Source organism: Lagenorhynchus albirostris, chromosome 1 (genome assembly GCF_949774975.1).
Source record: "Lagenorhynchus albirostris chromosome 1, mLagAlb1.1, whole genome shotgun sequence".
Taxonomy (NCBI): Eukaryota; Metazoa; Chordata; class Mammalia; order Artiodactyla; family Delphinidae; genus Lagenorhynchus; species Lagenorhynchus albirostris.
Window position 1 is genome coordinate 91782123 of NC_083095.1, and position 17803 is coordinate 91799925.

A 17803-nucleotide genomic window follows, 5' to 3' on the forward strand; every position below is an offset into this window, starting at 1 on the left:
AGCACAGATTCAGTAGTTGTGGCACATAGGCTTAGTTGCTCCACAGCATGTGGGATCTTCCCGGACCAGGGCTCAAACCTGTGTCCCCTGCATTGGCAGGCAGATTCTTAACCACTGCACCACCAGGGAAGCCCCATTCATATTTTTTTATAGATATTTGGCTAGATATATTCCATAATATATACTTTTATGTTAAAAAATGACTAGTAAAAGAATTTCAGGTGCCAGCACTAGATTGATGAGATTTGGGGGAGAGGAGAGGAGATGAGTAGTAGGGAGGTCAAAAGACAGGACAATGGTGTATGATTCCATCTTGAGATAGCTCCAACCCCGATTAATAGCAATCTTGGGGTCAGAAGAACCTAGTTTGAGAAGTTATTGCACTTTCAACTAGGTTTTTAAGATCGTAATTTGGTTCTTAATTTTCTTGGAAACTCTGAGCATTTTCTAATCTCACTTGCTACTTAGGAAATAGAAGTAAAGTTTTGTGCTTCTAAGCCTACCCAGTCATTACTTCTTTCTTCCGATCCACAGTGTACGTTAATTATTTGTTAATTATATTGGTCTAGAGTCATCAGAATCATTTCACAATATGAAATTTGATCACGGTTTCATTTTTGAGGAATCAGAAAAAGTCCTCCTCAAAACCCATTATAGGGACTACCCTGGTGGCCCAGTGGTTAAGAATCCGCCTGCTCCACAACAAGAGAACCCACCGCAATGAGAAGCCCACGCACCGTAATGAAGAGTAGCCCCCATTCGACATAACTAGAGAAAGCCAGCATGCAGCAACGAAGGCTCAACGCAACCAAAAATAAAATAAATAAAAATATTTTTTAATTCTTAAAAAAAACAACATTATATCCTGAATTGGGCTGAAGAGTCAAGAGGTAGGAAGTTTTAAAAAATAAAACGGGTGTGAGTAAGCTGCTAATAGCCCAATTCTGAGAAGTAAAATGAGTGATTATGTATGTACCTGGCAATTAAAAATAATGTCAGTTCAAGAAGAGCTGTCTCTCAACAGTTAATACTACATTTTTTTAAACATGATGACTAGAAAGAAATTTTTTTTTTTTTTTTTTTTTTTTGCGGTACACGGGCCTCTCACTGTTGTGGCCTCTCCTATTGTGGAGCACAGGCTCCGGATGCGCAGGCTCAGCGGCCATGGCTCACGGGCCCAGCTGCTCCACGGCATGTGGGATCCTCCCAGACCGGGGCACGAACCCGTGTCCCCTGCATCGGCAGGCGGACTCTCAACCACTGTGCCACCAGGGAAGCCCTAGAAAGAAATTTTAACCCACACCTCTTTCTGTTCCTTAACCCAGTGTGCTTTGGCTAACATCACTTCATTTTCAAACTGCTGTTTAATATCATTTTCTTGTTCTTTCAGCCACTTGTCCTTTTCCATCATAAGGGTATCTTGGTACTTTTCTTCAAGTTCCACCTGCAGTTTCCTTACATACTCTTCTCTTTCCTCCAATAGCTGTCTCTTTAAACAAAATTCAAATAAATATCTCATATGACACTAATATTCTCCAAGTCAAACTTATGAAATAATAGTTATATGCATGTAATAGACAACAGCAACAGAGACAAGTGATCTTCCTATATGCTAACTCAATCAGTTGAATAAACTGTCTTGTAAAAACCTGCCTACATCTCAAATATTTGGACAAAAAATTTACAGATGGTTGTATTAAATGAAAAGGCATCTAATACAATAAATACATTCCCACAGGACCAAATACTATTTTTAAAGGTGAAACTGACATTTATGTTTACACCCCACCCATAATGAGACGCATAATGTATCACAGCCCAGAAAAATTTATATTTCTGAAAAACCTGTATTCAGAGATAGGCCAAAAATTACTGTTCTATTCTAAAAGCTATGCATCCTTCAATAAAACCCAGACTGGAATAAAATTTTTTTTATCAAAACTAGCTGAAGCATTATCAAATAAGAACATTCAAGTGTCAGTTAAAATTTAACAATTTGAACTACTCATATAATATTCCCTATTTATTCTAGGAACCCAGTTGATCTTAAAACTCTAATAAACCTCTACTCAGGGATCAACATTATCTATGAGAGTTTCTGTTTGAAAAATTTTTGAAATGGTTTTCTGGAGGTCCTACCAAGATGCTATGAGAAGAAACACAGTGAAGCCCACAAACTACAATACCAAGGAAGTATACCTCACATAACTAATGCTACATGGCAACCGAGCTTTTGCTCTGTGTCTCTTTGGCATTATTTCTGATTCCTGACTATCTGGTTGTCTGGATTTTTTTCCAGTTCATAGCTGACCTGGATTATTTCTGTCTTAATTGCTCTCTGAGTCTTCTCCACCACTGGCACATGCCAAGAAGATAAAATCCGTGTTTGTTCAGTGTTGCATGATTTTGGAAAACCTCCGGTGACTGAGGGACCCATTTCTTCAGTCAGGTCATGTGGACTGCAGTTGTACTAAGATTATAGGACAGGCTCATCCACATAGCTGAGAAAGTTGTCCACTGTCACATCAAACATCATATATCACTATTATTATTTTTGTTTGACTGTAGAAGTAATCCCCAAACTGTCTTACCTGTGTATGTCTATCCTTTAGGAGTTGTTTCCATATGTATCTGCATTTCCTTTTGACCCGAAGAAGAAAACTGCTACCAATTTTCCGTGTGTTTGTATGTTTGTGAGTATATTAGTTAGCTTAACTAGATAGTAAACCAGACCATACAGAGACTCAGAACAACGAACACCTATTATTTCTCATGATTCTGTGGATCAGCTGGGCAGTGGTTCTGGTCTGAGTCCACTCAGCTGATTTCTGCAGACAACTGAGGCTACAATGGTCTAAGATGGTGACACTCATATGTCTGGTGGTTAGTTCAATGTCTGCCAGGATGATGCAGTGACTTGGTCACACGTGTCATCATCTAGCAGGTTATCCCTGATCCTTCACATAGTGCTTGGTCAAAGGGTTCCTAAGAGTATCACGCTTACAAGGACCAATGTGTAAAAGCTTTCTAAGTGTCTTTTTACATAATGTTAACTAATATCCCATTAGTCAAAGTCAGTCATTTGGCCAAGGTCAGATTCAACGGATGAGAAACAGACTATCTGTAACTGAGAATAGCTACAAAGCCACATCGCAAGGAGACACACATTCAGGGATAGGAAGAATATGTGGCCATTTTTGCAATCCACCACAGTGAGGAAAACTTTGCTTCCCGCTCTTTACAGAAGAAAAGCAATAAATTTATTGGTCATAGGAATCCACCATTTGAACATACTACAGGAATATCTAATTCAAAAAGTTTTTATCACACGAGGGAAGGAAATATTTGGATAGTTTTAAAATGTTTAAACTTGTTTTGCATGCCTCAGTCAAAAAACTCTAACTTCTAAGGACTGACTTACCGTGATGACAATTGTATAAATGAGCCTTAGTGTGTGTAGGAATGGCATTATGAATAGGAATATCGATCATCTTTGCTTTGTCTACAGATTCACAGCCTCTACTGATTACTACCCAGTTTGAAGGGTCCTGTGTTTATGACTTTATTCCCCCTTCTCCGAACAAGCCAGGTTAACATGTGAGGAAAGTCTCTGTGTTAAAATCTTTACAACTTGGAATTGAACTTGTACTTAACCTGCAGCCTGTCTCAACAAGTGTTTCAGAAAAGAGCACATATGAAACAGGAAAATACAACCAGGGACTCTCGGCATTGCCTGTCTTATACAGTCTGTATCCAAAGCTCCGGACCTGAAGATCAACTGCAGGGAAAATGGCTTATGTCTTGCAGAGAAGGACTACCCTAACAGTTCCCTAGCTTGCTCGAGTTGAATGGGCTTATGAAGACTATTAAGCTATATAAAGAGCTTGTATAAATCTAAATAAAAAACTAAAGAATTCCCAGAGAAGGAAGAAATTAAATTTTTAACGCTTTAAGTACACTGGCCCTTTAAGTGGGGGGATGGGTATAACTACAAGGGGATGGCACAAGGGAGTTTTTTAGGGTGATGAAACTATTCTGTTTCAATCCATACATGGGTTAAAAATTTATAAAACTGGACACCAAATGAAAAAGAGTCAATTTTACTGTATGGCAATTTAAAAATTAAAAAAAATTTAACCAGTAAGTGTTTTTGGAAGAGGGCCAAATAGCAGTTTTAACTTTCCTTCTTGCCCCAGTGCACAAGCATTCATGAGCCAAAGTATCAGTCAGTAGCAGCTATTAACTGCAACTGACCAATTACGTGAGATTCAATTTTACAGCCAAATTGATTCTTTTAAAAGTACCAGGAAATATATTCCTGAAAAGAATGACCTCTTTGAGAGAACTGCTCTTATGTTCTTGCCAATTTATATATTTAAAGAAAGAAAGAAAAGAATCACATTAGATCTTCTCCCTATTTTAATTTTTTTAAACATTACTGAGCTAAGTCTTTAATTTCTAGGTAATTTAAGATCCCTTCTAACTTTCATACTGCCGGCACTAACTAAAACAGCTCCCCTTAGCTCTTTTTCCACTAGATGGTATGTATACATGGCATGTTTTTCTACCATATTAATCTATTCAAAAATAATCAAAATGTTAAGTGACCTGGATTCCTCACTGCTCTTTAAGTCTGTGGTAGCAACAGTCAGCTTCACTATAACTTACTCAGAAACCTCTGTATATAGAACATTTACTAGAGCCTTTAAAAATGTTGTCTAATCTTGATGCAGGTGGCTTTCAAATTGTGGTCTGCAGGCTGGTCCCAAGGGGAAGGGAGAGGCAGACGTGTGTCTGGATGAGGCTTGAGCCAGGACAAGGAAGAAGACAGGAGGGGCAACTGTTTACGTGTGATTTCACTCCTGGACACTCACCAAGGGCAACCTGGAAGATTCAGGCAGGAGTAGAGAGGATACTGCAGCCCCTCCAGCTTCCCGGGACGATGAGAACTCTCTGGAAAGAGGTCACACTCACACCGACCTTCCTCTCCACAGCTCCACAACCCCACCTTCCCTATCATGAGACCCAAGTTCAAACTCCTGCCCTTTTCCCCAGAATAAAAGGACGCTTAAGTCCTGACAGAAATGGGTCAGAGGAAAACGTCCATGCAGCGCACACAGGACTGTATAGAATCACTTGGGCAGCAAACAAACATGCAAAACGAGGATCCCTGGGTTTCAGACTCAAAGTACTCGGGTCCACCTTGTTGTTGTTGTTTTGTTTTGTTTTGTTTTTTTGCGGTACGCGGGCCTCTCACTGCTGTGGCCTCTCCCGTTGCGGAGCACGGGCTCCGGACGCGCAGGCTCAGCGGCCACGGCTCATGGGCCCAGCCGCTCCGCGGCATGTGGGATCTTCCCGGACCGGGGCACGAACCCGCGTCCCCTGCATGAGCAGGCGGACTCTCAACCACTGCGCCACCAGGGAAGTCCCACCTTGCTTATTTTTAGAACGCTCTTTTGCCTCTTAGAATAAATCTACAAGGACGAATCACTTTCTCCTATGGGTATGCCATTTTCTGCTAGGGCTTTAATAATCATTTCAATATTTACTGTACTTTGTGAGCTGAATTAGTGTGAAACAGCCAAACGTAAAGACTTCTACAGAAGGCTTCCCTGTTTCACAGGAGAGTGAGTGTACTGGTTTCAGTGAGAAATGAAATGAAGTGAACACAGCACAGACTTGTCCTGTACCTTCTTCTCTTGAGCCTGTTGCTCCTTTTCCATGGTCTTCCTGAGAGTTGCTTCCAGATTATCTTTCTCTCTGCACACTTCCAGGTAACATTCCTGCACGGCCGCCATCTCCTTATTCACCTTATCTAAGTCAGACCTTGGACACACAAAACCAGCAACTAAATATAAGGCTGCAGAACAGACAATTTTCCTCTAAACAATGGAATAAGAGAATGTTGTCTCTACAGCTTCAGGGGCAGCTAAACTCTTTCATTCTCACCTTAGTTGCAAGCGAGCTCCCTCATAAACCTCAAAGAGCTGCCGCTTCTCCAAAGCATGCTTTGCTAACAGGCTTTCACGTATTTGGGCTTTCATGGCTTCATGGTGTTGCTGGTAAGTCCTCTCACACCTAGAAACAGACAGCAGACAGCGGAATCTAAGGCAGGGCCAGCACTACCAGAAACACCGAGACAACTGGTTTCCCTCCCTTCCTTCCCACGTCCTCCTTCTAGTGCAAAGTACAGTTAAGATCAGATTGGTCTTCCCCAACCCGAAGTGGTAATAATTAGCTTTCAATAGATGATCTTATGAGAATCTTCAAAATTTTCTTTCTTCAAATGTTTCTATAGAAAAATTAGAAACCTGGATGTGAGAAATGCCCCAGTCCTTCAAACAGAGTATAATAGTCTGTGTTCAGAACTTCTGTTTATAAAAAACTAATTGAAATAATAGAGGGTGTGGTTCCAAAATTCCAAGTTATCTATATTAAACACAAATACTAAAGTAACCAACTCACACGTAAGTTATGTTCCAAAAGTTTGTTTCAAAGTTCATGATTTCCTATTTAGAAGACATATTTCCTCCCACAGGTTTCTTCCTTATAAAAAATAGTTAAGCCATTAAGCTCTACGATTTCAATGAACTACAGTTTGGATGTGTTCTGTAGAACACAACTTACTACATAACATTATTTCTATGGAAAATGTGTTCCAAATTCTAATTTGAGAAGCCAGGTATTCATCTTCTCCAATTTATGATCTCAATAGGGAGGGTTCACACCATCATTTCTCTCGAATCTTTTCTTGGGGGGCGTTATCAGGAGAGAGGAGGGAAGGAGAGCCCAGAAGACAGACATCAGGCCTCTGTCTAGACCTCACCTATCCACAGCTTCTTGTTTATCACGGTCAAAATCTTGTACCATTTGTCTCATTTGATTGCATAAGTCTTGATTCATATTTCTCAGATTTTCTTCAGTTTCTTTAAGCTCCTAAATACAAAAGAATAAAGTATTTAGAGGAAATACCCATCATCTTTATTGACTAGTCTAATCTCATTTTCTGATATCCTCTGTGCTTTATCTCTTTCCCTATAACATTATTTGACATAATATCATTTTCATAATTCTATAAAAGTCTCTTCATGCCTTGTAAGAGTGTAGATTCATTTATTTGTCAAGTAGCTTTCTGATAGGAGTAAAGGTTAAAATTCTGTATTTATTTTGAAATGTATGAAAACATTCAACCAGAGAAGTATTGGTTAACTGATGCTTTATGATAAATCTTAGAATATGATAATCTTCCCAACCATATAAATAAGCACGGTTTTACTTTCCGGTCAAGGGCTGCCTAAGGAGGAAAGAATACCTCTATTAGCCATGCTATTAGAGAAATACTGAATTCCTAGACAATTAGAGGAATTCCAGAAAACTGAAATTATACTAACTTACCTTCCGATGAAAATACTACCCCATGACCAGCAGTAAAAGGAAATAACTGGAATCCTTAATCACCTGCTAATATACTTGTCTACTAACTCATACTGACTCTGTATTTTTGAAAAGTCCTTTGAATGAGGTCATGAGAATTCTCACAAAATAGAGGAAAGTTTTTTAATCACCTGATTTTGTTGCTGTAAAACCTGAATTTCACTTTTAAGTCGCAGAATATCATCTTTGACAATCATATCGGAAGAGTCAGGCCACACTTGATTAGTTGGTTTTTCTGAGGTATCTGTTTTAGTCTAAATGTTGAAAAGAAGTCAGAAGTTTTTCAGGTTGATAAAAAATTGTGAGCACTAGTTTTGTAATAATTTCATACTTACAAAGAAATTACAAAAACAGTATAAATAATTTCCATATACCTTTTATTACTGTCCCCCAATATAACCACGGTACAATTATCAAAACCAGGAAATTAACTAGGATGCAATACTATTACCCAATCCATAGACCTTATACAAAATTTTCCAGTTTTCCTCTAACATCATTTTCCTGGTTCAGGATGCAGTCTACAATTTCACGCTGCCTGCAGTTGTCACGTCTCATTAGTCTCCTCCGATCTAGGACAGTTCTTCAGTCTTTGCCTTTCGAAACCATAACATTTTTGAAGCGTACCTATGCTAATCATTTAGTTTTACGGATGTTACTTTGTTATTAAATTCACGTTATGCATTTTGGGCATGAATGCCACAGAAGTGATGTGTGTGTGTTTTTAGGAGACATATGACATCAATATGTCTCATCACTGGTGATGATCAGCTGATGAAGGTCGAAGGTTCTGTCTGCAGGCATCTCCATTGTAAAGTTACTGTTTTGCAATTAATAGTAAGTATTAATATCTTATGGGGAGACATTTGAGACTATGCAAACATTCTATTTCTCATCATATTCTCACCCACTAGGTTTAGCATCTATTCTATTTCTGTATTTAATCAGTGTTAACTCATACATTTTATTCAATAGGTACACAATGATGATAGACTTTGGTAAATTGTTTCCAGAAAGTTCATACAAATGTATCCTGTCAGGTGGTGCAAGAGTCTGTCCAGCTCTCTTTACCTCCAATGGCTGTGACTGTCTTTGAATGATTATTGTGTTTGATGGGGAAAAGGGTCTCCAACAATTTTTTCATTTGCATTTGTGGAACCTCTTACATGCCTTCATTGTTCATTTGTTTTTCATCTTTCCATATATATAACTTTGCATTTTCCTCTTACCATCTAATTGTTTTATCCATTTTTATAAGTTCCTTGTTCATTGAAGAGGTCAAAGATTTTTTTTTTTAATATCTACTCTATTTGACCTGTTGGTTTTATATTTACCTGAACTCTGAGCTCTCTCCTTCAATGTTTAAAAAATATTCTGTACCAAGGTTCATTCTACTCATTGGGGGAAAGGGAGGTATGTGTATCTCATTCCTACATGGGGTGACAGAAGGCTTTGGCTCAGTCTTCCAATTCAGTCTTCACTTCCTTCAGAGAAGGAAGTTGCACTTTCCCCGGTTCACCTGCCATCATTTCCTAGAAGCCACTGCTCCTGCCCCAGTCAGAAGAGAGAGGAGCTAAGAATACCTACCCTGTTAGCTTTGCTCCAGACTTGGGGGTATTAATGAGACTTTAAAGGCTTTTACTGACTCATTAGAATGCCTTTCATTTTTTTTTTTTAACTTAGCCTCTACTTTTTGAAGTTTACAATATTCATTTGTGCTTCCTTCCCCACTGGTGAGTTTCTATTACTAAGAATGAAAGTAACATCATCCTGATACACTGAAAAAACAATCTTCATGGCTAGCTATTACACTCAATTTTGACATTTTTTCACACTGCAGGCACACAGGGACTTGGTACTTGCAGTACTTGTTAGCACAAAACTCTCACGAAGATCTTTCAAAAGAGAAGGACAATTTGAACGCAGCAATAAAACCTCTCTCCAAAGCTGTTATACTGAAGACATTATCTTCAAGAAAACAAGAAATGTAATATACCAGCTCTCATACTATCTTCCTAATTTCTATGTCTCAAAAAATTCTAGCCAGGACCCTTCTGAGTTGGGTACTGAACACTGCCTATCAAGTCCCTTGGAATTAGAGTATGGCTTTAACCACAGCTTGTGGTAAGGTAACGGATCTCTATTAAGTATCAGACACAGAAAAGCCTCTGTGTTTTATTTCTTAAGCTTACAAAAAATTCAGTGTAGATGTGGTCCCTGACTGATAGTAAGCCAGTCTGGTTTTCCTAAGGCCTTTGCCACATTCTGCCTTAACGGCCCAGTTGTTCAACTGGAATGAACAGCATAGTATTTGATCCACCCCCAATCACTGTTATAGTGCTATATATGGGCAGACTCCTCACTTTCACCACATATTATCCTGGAAATGTCATAAAACAGCACTACTATGAATAGTCACGTGACATGAAAGCAAAAAAACGGACTCTGTAATAACTTTAAATTGTTTTATATAAGATGGATAGAAACAGATATAAAATGTACTATAAGGTATGTATAAAGCAATAAATACATCAATACCTTTAAAACATTTATGAAAGAATCATGCCAAATAAGATTACATGGTAAATATTTTTGCTGCCCTTCTTAACACCATAGAAAGGCTTTAGGATTTTGATGGCCTAGTTCTCTTTAAAAAGGCATCCAGGGAAGTTTAAATTAATGTGTTTTTTCTCTTAACATCCCTGTAGCAAGCAGAGAAGTTCAACATCATTTCATTAAGCTCGGGACTTGATGCTAGCCATGATCATTCTTCTAAAAATCGATATTGAGACACTGAATGATTTTCACCTCATTAAAGATTTCAGAAAGACTGAGTTTATAAAATATAAACTTCTAGCTTATTTGCTCCATCTTTTTACATACTTCTGCTCAAGGCCGAAATATCCCTTTCCACCTTCCCGCCTGGATTTATCCTTCAGGACAGAGGTCAAATGTTCCCTCCTTCACAGACTTCACCTCAGCCCCACGCCCAAGCCCGGTTAGTTATTCCTTCTCAACAGCACTTTGTAATTAGCATAATTCTTATTACACAAAGTTATAACATGTCCATCTCCTTACAGATCTGTAGTACTGACTGTGGTAGCCATTAAGCACACATGGTTGTTGGGTACTTGAAATGTGACTTGTCCAAATAGAAATGTGCGATAAGGAGAAAATATGTGCCAAATTTCAAGGACTTAGCACACGCATAAAATACATAAACCATCTCATTAATAATTTTATACTGATCACATACTGAGAAGATAATATTTTGTATATACTAGGTTAAATAAAATATATTATTAAAATCAATTTCACCTATTTTAATGGGACTACCAGATATTTTAAGTTACATATGTGGCATCATTATATTTCCATTGGATAGTGACGTTCTAGATTCTAAGTTCCTTCATGGAATGGCCATTGTTTCTTTCATCACTGAATCCCACAAGACCTTGCACAGAGTAGCTTAAAAAAAAAAAAAAAAAAAAAAAGCTTAAACTGAAGGATTTGCTTTTCCTCCACATACACCCCCAACCCTGCTTTCCGACTTTACAGACTAAATAGAAAGCTCCATTAGAAAAGATGTGGGAAACAGGAGGCAAAGGCCAAGTTTGATGGTGGCCATTTGCTAATTAGATGACTGTGAACTTGAGTGCTTATTTCAAGACCACCTGTTGATTAAATTACCACTTCCTCTCCCTCTTCCCCATCTAGGAAGTGGGTCAATATGTGTAGTAATTCAGCAAATATCTACTGAGAAAACACGTAGAGAATTATCAAGACAATACTCCCAAGAGGTTCCTATATAGTAAGGTGACGCAGAACCACCGTAACCAGCAAGTGCTGAAGGCACCCTTTAAGAAAAACCAAATGCAGACTGCTGAGAAATCACTATGGCAAAAGGCTAGCTGGGCAAAAAGAGTATTCAAAGATGAGACAGTTCCCTTCGCTCCACTGATGAAACAACCTATAGAGTATGGAGGCAAAGGGAAAGGCTAAAAACAACACAAGGAATAGCCACCAGCAATTGCCACACATGTGAAAGTGTATCTGTACAGCAAACGCCACTAGTGATTTCAATATAGAACAAAGAAAGCACCAAGATGCCTAAGCTAAGGTTCAGACTCAAAATCAGGTTCCTACTCTTAGCACACTCTCACCAAAATGCTTATTAAACTGATCAACTCTAATCTAATGCAAGTTTTCATTCCCATCCTTTATAAGAAACATATGGAAAAAGCTAAAACAGCTTGATTTCAAGATGTTAAATGTGCTGGGGGAAAGCACATTCTCCCATTTCTCATTTGGTTATTAACAATGAAATCAATGTGCTCATCAAACGTAGTTACTCAGAAGAAAGAACCGAACCGGGCAGGGCTTTCACAGTGAAAACACACTATTATTTCTGGAAAGCAAACTAGCACAATTAAAATTCCATAATAATAAACACCACAGAATATCTTGCACACTTTGCTTTAATAGGACTGTTTTAATGAATACAACTCCTAGTTTAAGGATCAGGAGATAAAACAGTACCAAAGTAGGAAGTAAGATATCATTTCCATCCAGGAGAAAAAGGAATATACTACCTACATTCATTTTTCACCTTCCCTTTCCTCCTTGTTTCTAGGTCTTTCATGTATTACTTTCTACTGAGAATAGAAATGATTTGGGATTTAGAAATAGGGAAGGATGAAAAAGGCAGCTGTTGAAGGAGGGCAACCCTAAAGATCTCTGACAGCACGATCTTGGAGAAATAACCTAGACCTATTAATTAGTCCAGTATTTTAGTTTCAATTTACCCAAAGACTGACTCTCACCTCAGAAGGGTCACAAATTCCTCCAGTTTCATTTTCCTCATCTGTAAAACAAGGATGCTAACTGAAGGATATAAAGGTGGATTTCAAGGACTCTGACATACCTGATTCCATACCTTTCCCACCTGTAACACCACCTCCATAGAATTAATTTTTTTTTTAATATAGAATGACTATTATTTTAAGAAAAGGGGCCAGAGAAATCTCAGACAAAATGCTAGAGGATTTCACTGTGGAGAATTTAACTAGATTTTAAAGCACTGTTGGCACAAGCCAATCTTGAGGAAATGCAGACACCTTGGTTATGTAGAATGCTTCCTTGGATTTGTGGTTAAGGAATTTTACCTAATTGGCATCTCATTTACTAGGTGCCAAGAGTAACCAGAAAGTATATTCCTTTAAGTGGCATTTCTTTCTTTAAACTTTACTTATAAAAAAAGTCAAACGGGGAATCCCCTGGCGGTCCGGTGGTTAGGACTCCGAGCTACCACTGCAGGGGTCGCAGATTCGATCCCCGGTAGGGGAACTCAGATCCCACAGGCTGCGTGGTGCAACCAAAAATAAAATAAAAGTCATTTGTAAAATAAAGAAAGAAAGAAAACCTTCTGCCTTAAAAAAAAAAAGTCAAATGAATCCCTGAAAGACAAGTTTAATTTAAATGTGAAAACTGTAAGCGTTTTCTTTATTAAGTCTTGAAAAATGGCATTTTATAAACTTTATAAATTTTATAAACTCTACCTCAATGCTTTTTTCATCCTTCTCCACTTGGAGATCTTCGATTTTCTTATGACAGTCTTTGAGATCGTTTTGTAACTGAGACACCAGATGACGCTTCACGGAGTTGCTACCCAGCAAACGCTGCACCTCTGCTTTCAGATTCAGAATGACCTCATCTTTGGAAAGCTCTTCAGCTGGGTCTTCCTGCTGTACAACACTAACAGAAAAATTGTCATATCTGAGGTTAAATCAAGTAACAAATCAAGCACGGCTATTCCTTAAAAGCAACTAGCTGCAGTGGTAACCATGTTTTGTAACCCATACAACTATATACTGGTATTTCAAAAACAATTTTAAGTTTTGTCATACACAGGATATTGCCTTTGACACATCCCCATATACAGAAATAAGTTCATTCACAGGAAGACCCTTCTTAAGCTTAGTCCTGCTGCCTCACTGAAAGTTCAACCATACGAACTTCAGTATGGCATGCATTTTTATCTTTGGTAAATTGCATGCTATATATACATGTCCTTCATTACTCCAAGAGAAACAAAGTGAAAATAAAGGATGAAATGAAGAGTAAAACACTAGTCATCCTAACCAACAATTCCTGTATCTCTTCTACTAAAACACAAGTCTAGGTGGATATCTGAGCAACTGAAAAGAAAAAATAACAAAAATAAATGCCATGCTAATTTAATCCCCACTTTAGTTTGTCAATACATTCAAAAATTGGAAGGAGTATTTCTGTTCCTCGCCATAATGGATTAAAAGGAACGGATTTATCTTCCTGTCTTAAAAAGACTAGAAAACCAAATAAAATATATGAAATGGTGCAAACATTAGACAACATGCAGCACATCAGAGTGATCCCTGAAAAAAGGAAAACAAACAAGGTAAGCCCTATAATTGCTACAGCTTTCTGCCTGGAGAATTTCCAGCCTGTAGCACAGAAAGAAGAAACCCAGAGTCCAGCAATCTCACCGAGTTGCAGAATTCAGTATGGGGAAACCAAAATGGCTAGAATCTGAGGAGAGAAATACTGTGGGAGAGGTAGCTACACAGAAAGAGAGCTCTGGAGATCTGTGGATACAAGTGAGAAAGTTACCTCAAGACCAGGGGAAAAAACCACAGGAAAATGAACCATAGTGGAAAGACTTCCTAATTCACAGAGCATCAAATAGTGCCTTAGTAATAAGGGCAAATTAGCCCCAGATTAAAGGCTGCTCTAAATCTGATCTAACAAAGCCTACAAAGAAGTCTTGAAAGGATCGAATGAATTCCAGATAACTTAAGTGTGTCACAGAAAAAGGATAACAATATTTTTTTAAATAAAGTCCAAAATCTAAAGCATAAAATTCAAAATGTCCAGCATCCAATCAAAATTTACCAAGCATGCAAATAAAGAAGGAAAGGAAATACGAACCATAACCAGGAAAACTGACCCGAATGACACAGGTAGTACAATTAAGTATATTCCATACGTTCAAGAAGGTAGAGAAAAAAACATGAAAACAATGAGGAGAGAAATAGTAGACTTTATGCCCCAGATTGGACTTAGAGACAACAAATTAAAACTTCTGAAAGAATATACATACTGAATGAGATTAACAGCATATTTAATATGGCAGAAGTAAAGATCCACAGACATAAAGACACAGCAAATTTAAACACAGAGAGAAAGAAGACCAGAAGTACACAGAGCATATTAAGTTTTCTAACCTAACTATAGTTAAGTCCCAGAAGAAAAGTGGGGAGGAGACAGAAAAAATATCTGAAAAAATAACAACTAAAATTTTCCTACTACCTGAAAATTAAAACCCCGTAAAGCCTAGAAGCTCAATAAACCTCAAGCACAAAAAACATGAAGAAAACCACCATAAACTACATCAACATCACATTGCTAAAACCAATGATAAAGAGAGAGTGCAGGAAGATTCCTGGGGAGGGGAGGACCAGAGAAAGGAATAGTGGATTCTGTGTATAAACAGCCTCAGTGTAAGCCCTAAACTATGCATGCATAGAACAGACCCTCAAACCAGCAAAGATTTGGAAATTTAACTGAAATCTGAACCACACACACAAGTCTCACACTGACTAACCCTTGAGAGGTGCATACACAGAACAGATTCAAACCAATGTGGCAAAGGCTTGGAAAAATGAACTAAGGTTTGAAACACCTATGCAAATTTCTATACAACATAAAAATCACAATGTCTACTATACAATCTAAAATTACTCAACATAAAACTAACATGGAAAGCCCAAATGCTGGAACTATCACAAAGAGTTTTAAAAATTTAAAGCAGCTAATAGCTATGCTTTACGAGTAAAGGAAACATATTTGAAATGAACGAAAAGATAGGAATTCTCAACAGAGAAATAAAAACTTTAGAAGAACCAAATGGAAATTTTATCATTGAAAAATACAGTACCTAAAAGTTAAAAAAAAAACAAAAAACCTCACTGGACAGGCTCAATAGAGTAGAAATGACAGGGGAAAGAATGAGTGGACTTGAAAATAGTTCAACAGCAATCATCTAACGTGAAAACATAAAAAAAAATGAACAGTGTCTCAGGGAACCGTGGGACAATATAAAAAGATTTAACATTATGTATAATTGGAGAACGAGAAGGAGAGGAGAAAGAGGAGGCAGAAAAAATATTTGAAGAAATAATGGTCAACATTTTCACAAATTTGGTAAAAGACATAAATTTACATTTTCAAGAAGCTCAGTGAACCCCAAATGAAATAAACTAAAAGAAAAACACACTTAGACACATTGTAATCAAACTGCTTAAAACTGAAAAAAAAAAAAGAAAAAAAATCTTTTTTGAAAACAGCAGGAGAAAAACTACTTATTACATACAGAAACAATGACTCAAATAACAATAGATTTCTCTTCAGAAACCAATGAGGCCAGAGACAGTGGAAGAGCATATCTTTAAAGCGCTGAAATAAAAGAACAGTTGATCCGGAATTCTATAATCAGCAAATATAAGGGCATTTTCATATAAGGAAACTAAGAATTTGTTGCCAACAGACATGCTCTGGAAGAAATGCCAGAGGAGGTTCTTCAGCTAAAGGGAAATGATATCCACCGAAGGGATCTCTACACTGAAAACTACTAAACATTACTGAGAGAAACTGAAGAAGGCCTAAATAGAGAAGTATAGCATGCATGTTCAGAAATTGGAAAACTCAATTTCTTTAATTCCCCCAGCTTTTTCAAGATATAATTGACAAATAGCAATATCTTAAGATGTCAATTCTCCCAAAATTGATCTATAGATTCAACACACTTCAAATTAAAATTCTAGAGGACATTTTTTGTAGAAGTTGACCAGCTAACCATAAAATTTATTTTGAAATGCAAAGAACTTAGAATAGTTTCAATTTTGAAAACAACGAAGTTGAAGGATGTGTTCAACCCATTTCAAAACTATAAAGCTACAGTATCAAGACTGTTATCACCAAAAAGATCACTGGAACAGAATGGAGAATACAGAAATAGACCCACAAACATAGGGTCAACTGATTATCAACAAAGATACCAAGGCAACTCAATTGGGAAAGAAAAGCTTTTCTGACAGATGGGATTAGATCAATTGGATACTGGAATGAAAAAAATAAACATCAATCCTTCCCTCACACCATACTAAAAAATTAACTCATAATGGATCATAAATGGAAATATAAGAGCTAAAACTATGGAATTTCTAAAATCATAACAGAAAATTTTTGTAACATTGAGTTACAATACACAAAAACCATGAACTATAAATGAGACAATTGATAAATCTGAATTCATAAAAACTTAAATTTTTGCTCTTCAAAAGATACCATTAAGAAAATGATAAGATAAACCAGAGAGTGGAGGAAAATATTCACAACACATATCAGACAAAGGGATTGTATCCTGAAATATATGAAGACCAAACAACATATACAAATAATAATTAAGCACAACAAGAAAAAAGGAAAGCAAGGCATATCAAACGATGTTTAACTTTATTAGCCATTAGGGAAATACAAGTTAAAACCACAGTGAGATACCACTACACACAAACTAGAAGTGCTCAAATTTTAAAAGATTGGCTATCAAGATTTAACAATGGCACAGAACAACTGAAACTCTCAGACTTTGCTTCTGGGAATGCAAAATGGTACGGCCACTTTGGAAAAGAACATTTATACTATTGCTATTGCTATTTAAATAAAATAAATTGTAGGAACTCTGATGTAACCATAAAAAGAAAAGCAATTTGGAGCATAAGTGGAAAGGAAGAGGTAAAATTATCTCCATTAGCAGATGATATAATTATATCTAAAAAACTTATAATCTAATGGAAAAACTATTACAAACAATAAGAGAATTAGAAGGCAACAGGTTATAACACACAATATAGAAATAATATATACAAACAATACTCAGAAGAAATAATGGAAAAGAACATGCCATTCACTATTGCAAAATAAAATACCGAGGCATCAATTTAACAAGAATTGTGCAAAACCTAAATGTGAAAAACTTCAAAACACACTTGAAAGACAAAAACAGATTTAAGCAAATGAAAAGACATGTTATATTCTTAAGTAAATTCAACATCATAAAGATATCAATTCTCCCTGGGTTTATATACTTAAGATGATCTTAGTAAAAATATTATCAGGATTTTTTTCCTAGAACAGAACAAGTAAAATATAAAGTTCATTTGGAAGTGTAAACGAGCAAGAATAATCAGAAAAACCCTAATAAGAACAGCAATTCCAGATAGATGGTAAAACTAAAGTATAAGGCAAAGCAATAAAGCTTTTAGAAGGCAGC

The 17803-nt window shown here is 37.0% G+C and overlaps 1 protein-coding gene across 1 annotated transcript in view; it reads right to left on the bottom strand.

The window, feature by feature from the left end:
- Nucleotides 1-17803, bottom strand: part of CEP152 (centrosomal protein 152) — a 96327-nt gene that overhangs the window by 31901 nt on the left and 46623 nt on the right. The window contains exons 13-17 of the mRNA XM_060169054.1: nucleotides 12993-13188; nucleotides 7566-7688; nucleotides 6827-6936; nucleotides 5950-6078; nucleotides 5691-5826 (exon numbers count right to left, since the gene is read on the bottom strand). Of these exons, the coding sequence (XP_060025037.1) occupies nucleotides 5691-5826; nucleotides 5950-6078; nucleotides 6827-6936; nucleotides 7566-7688; nucleotides 12993-13188 (694 nt within the window). The remainder of the gene's footprint in view (nucleotides 1-5690; nucleotides 5827-5949; nucleotides 6079-6826; nucleotides 6937-7565; nucleotides 7689-12992; nucleotides 13189-17803) is intronic.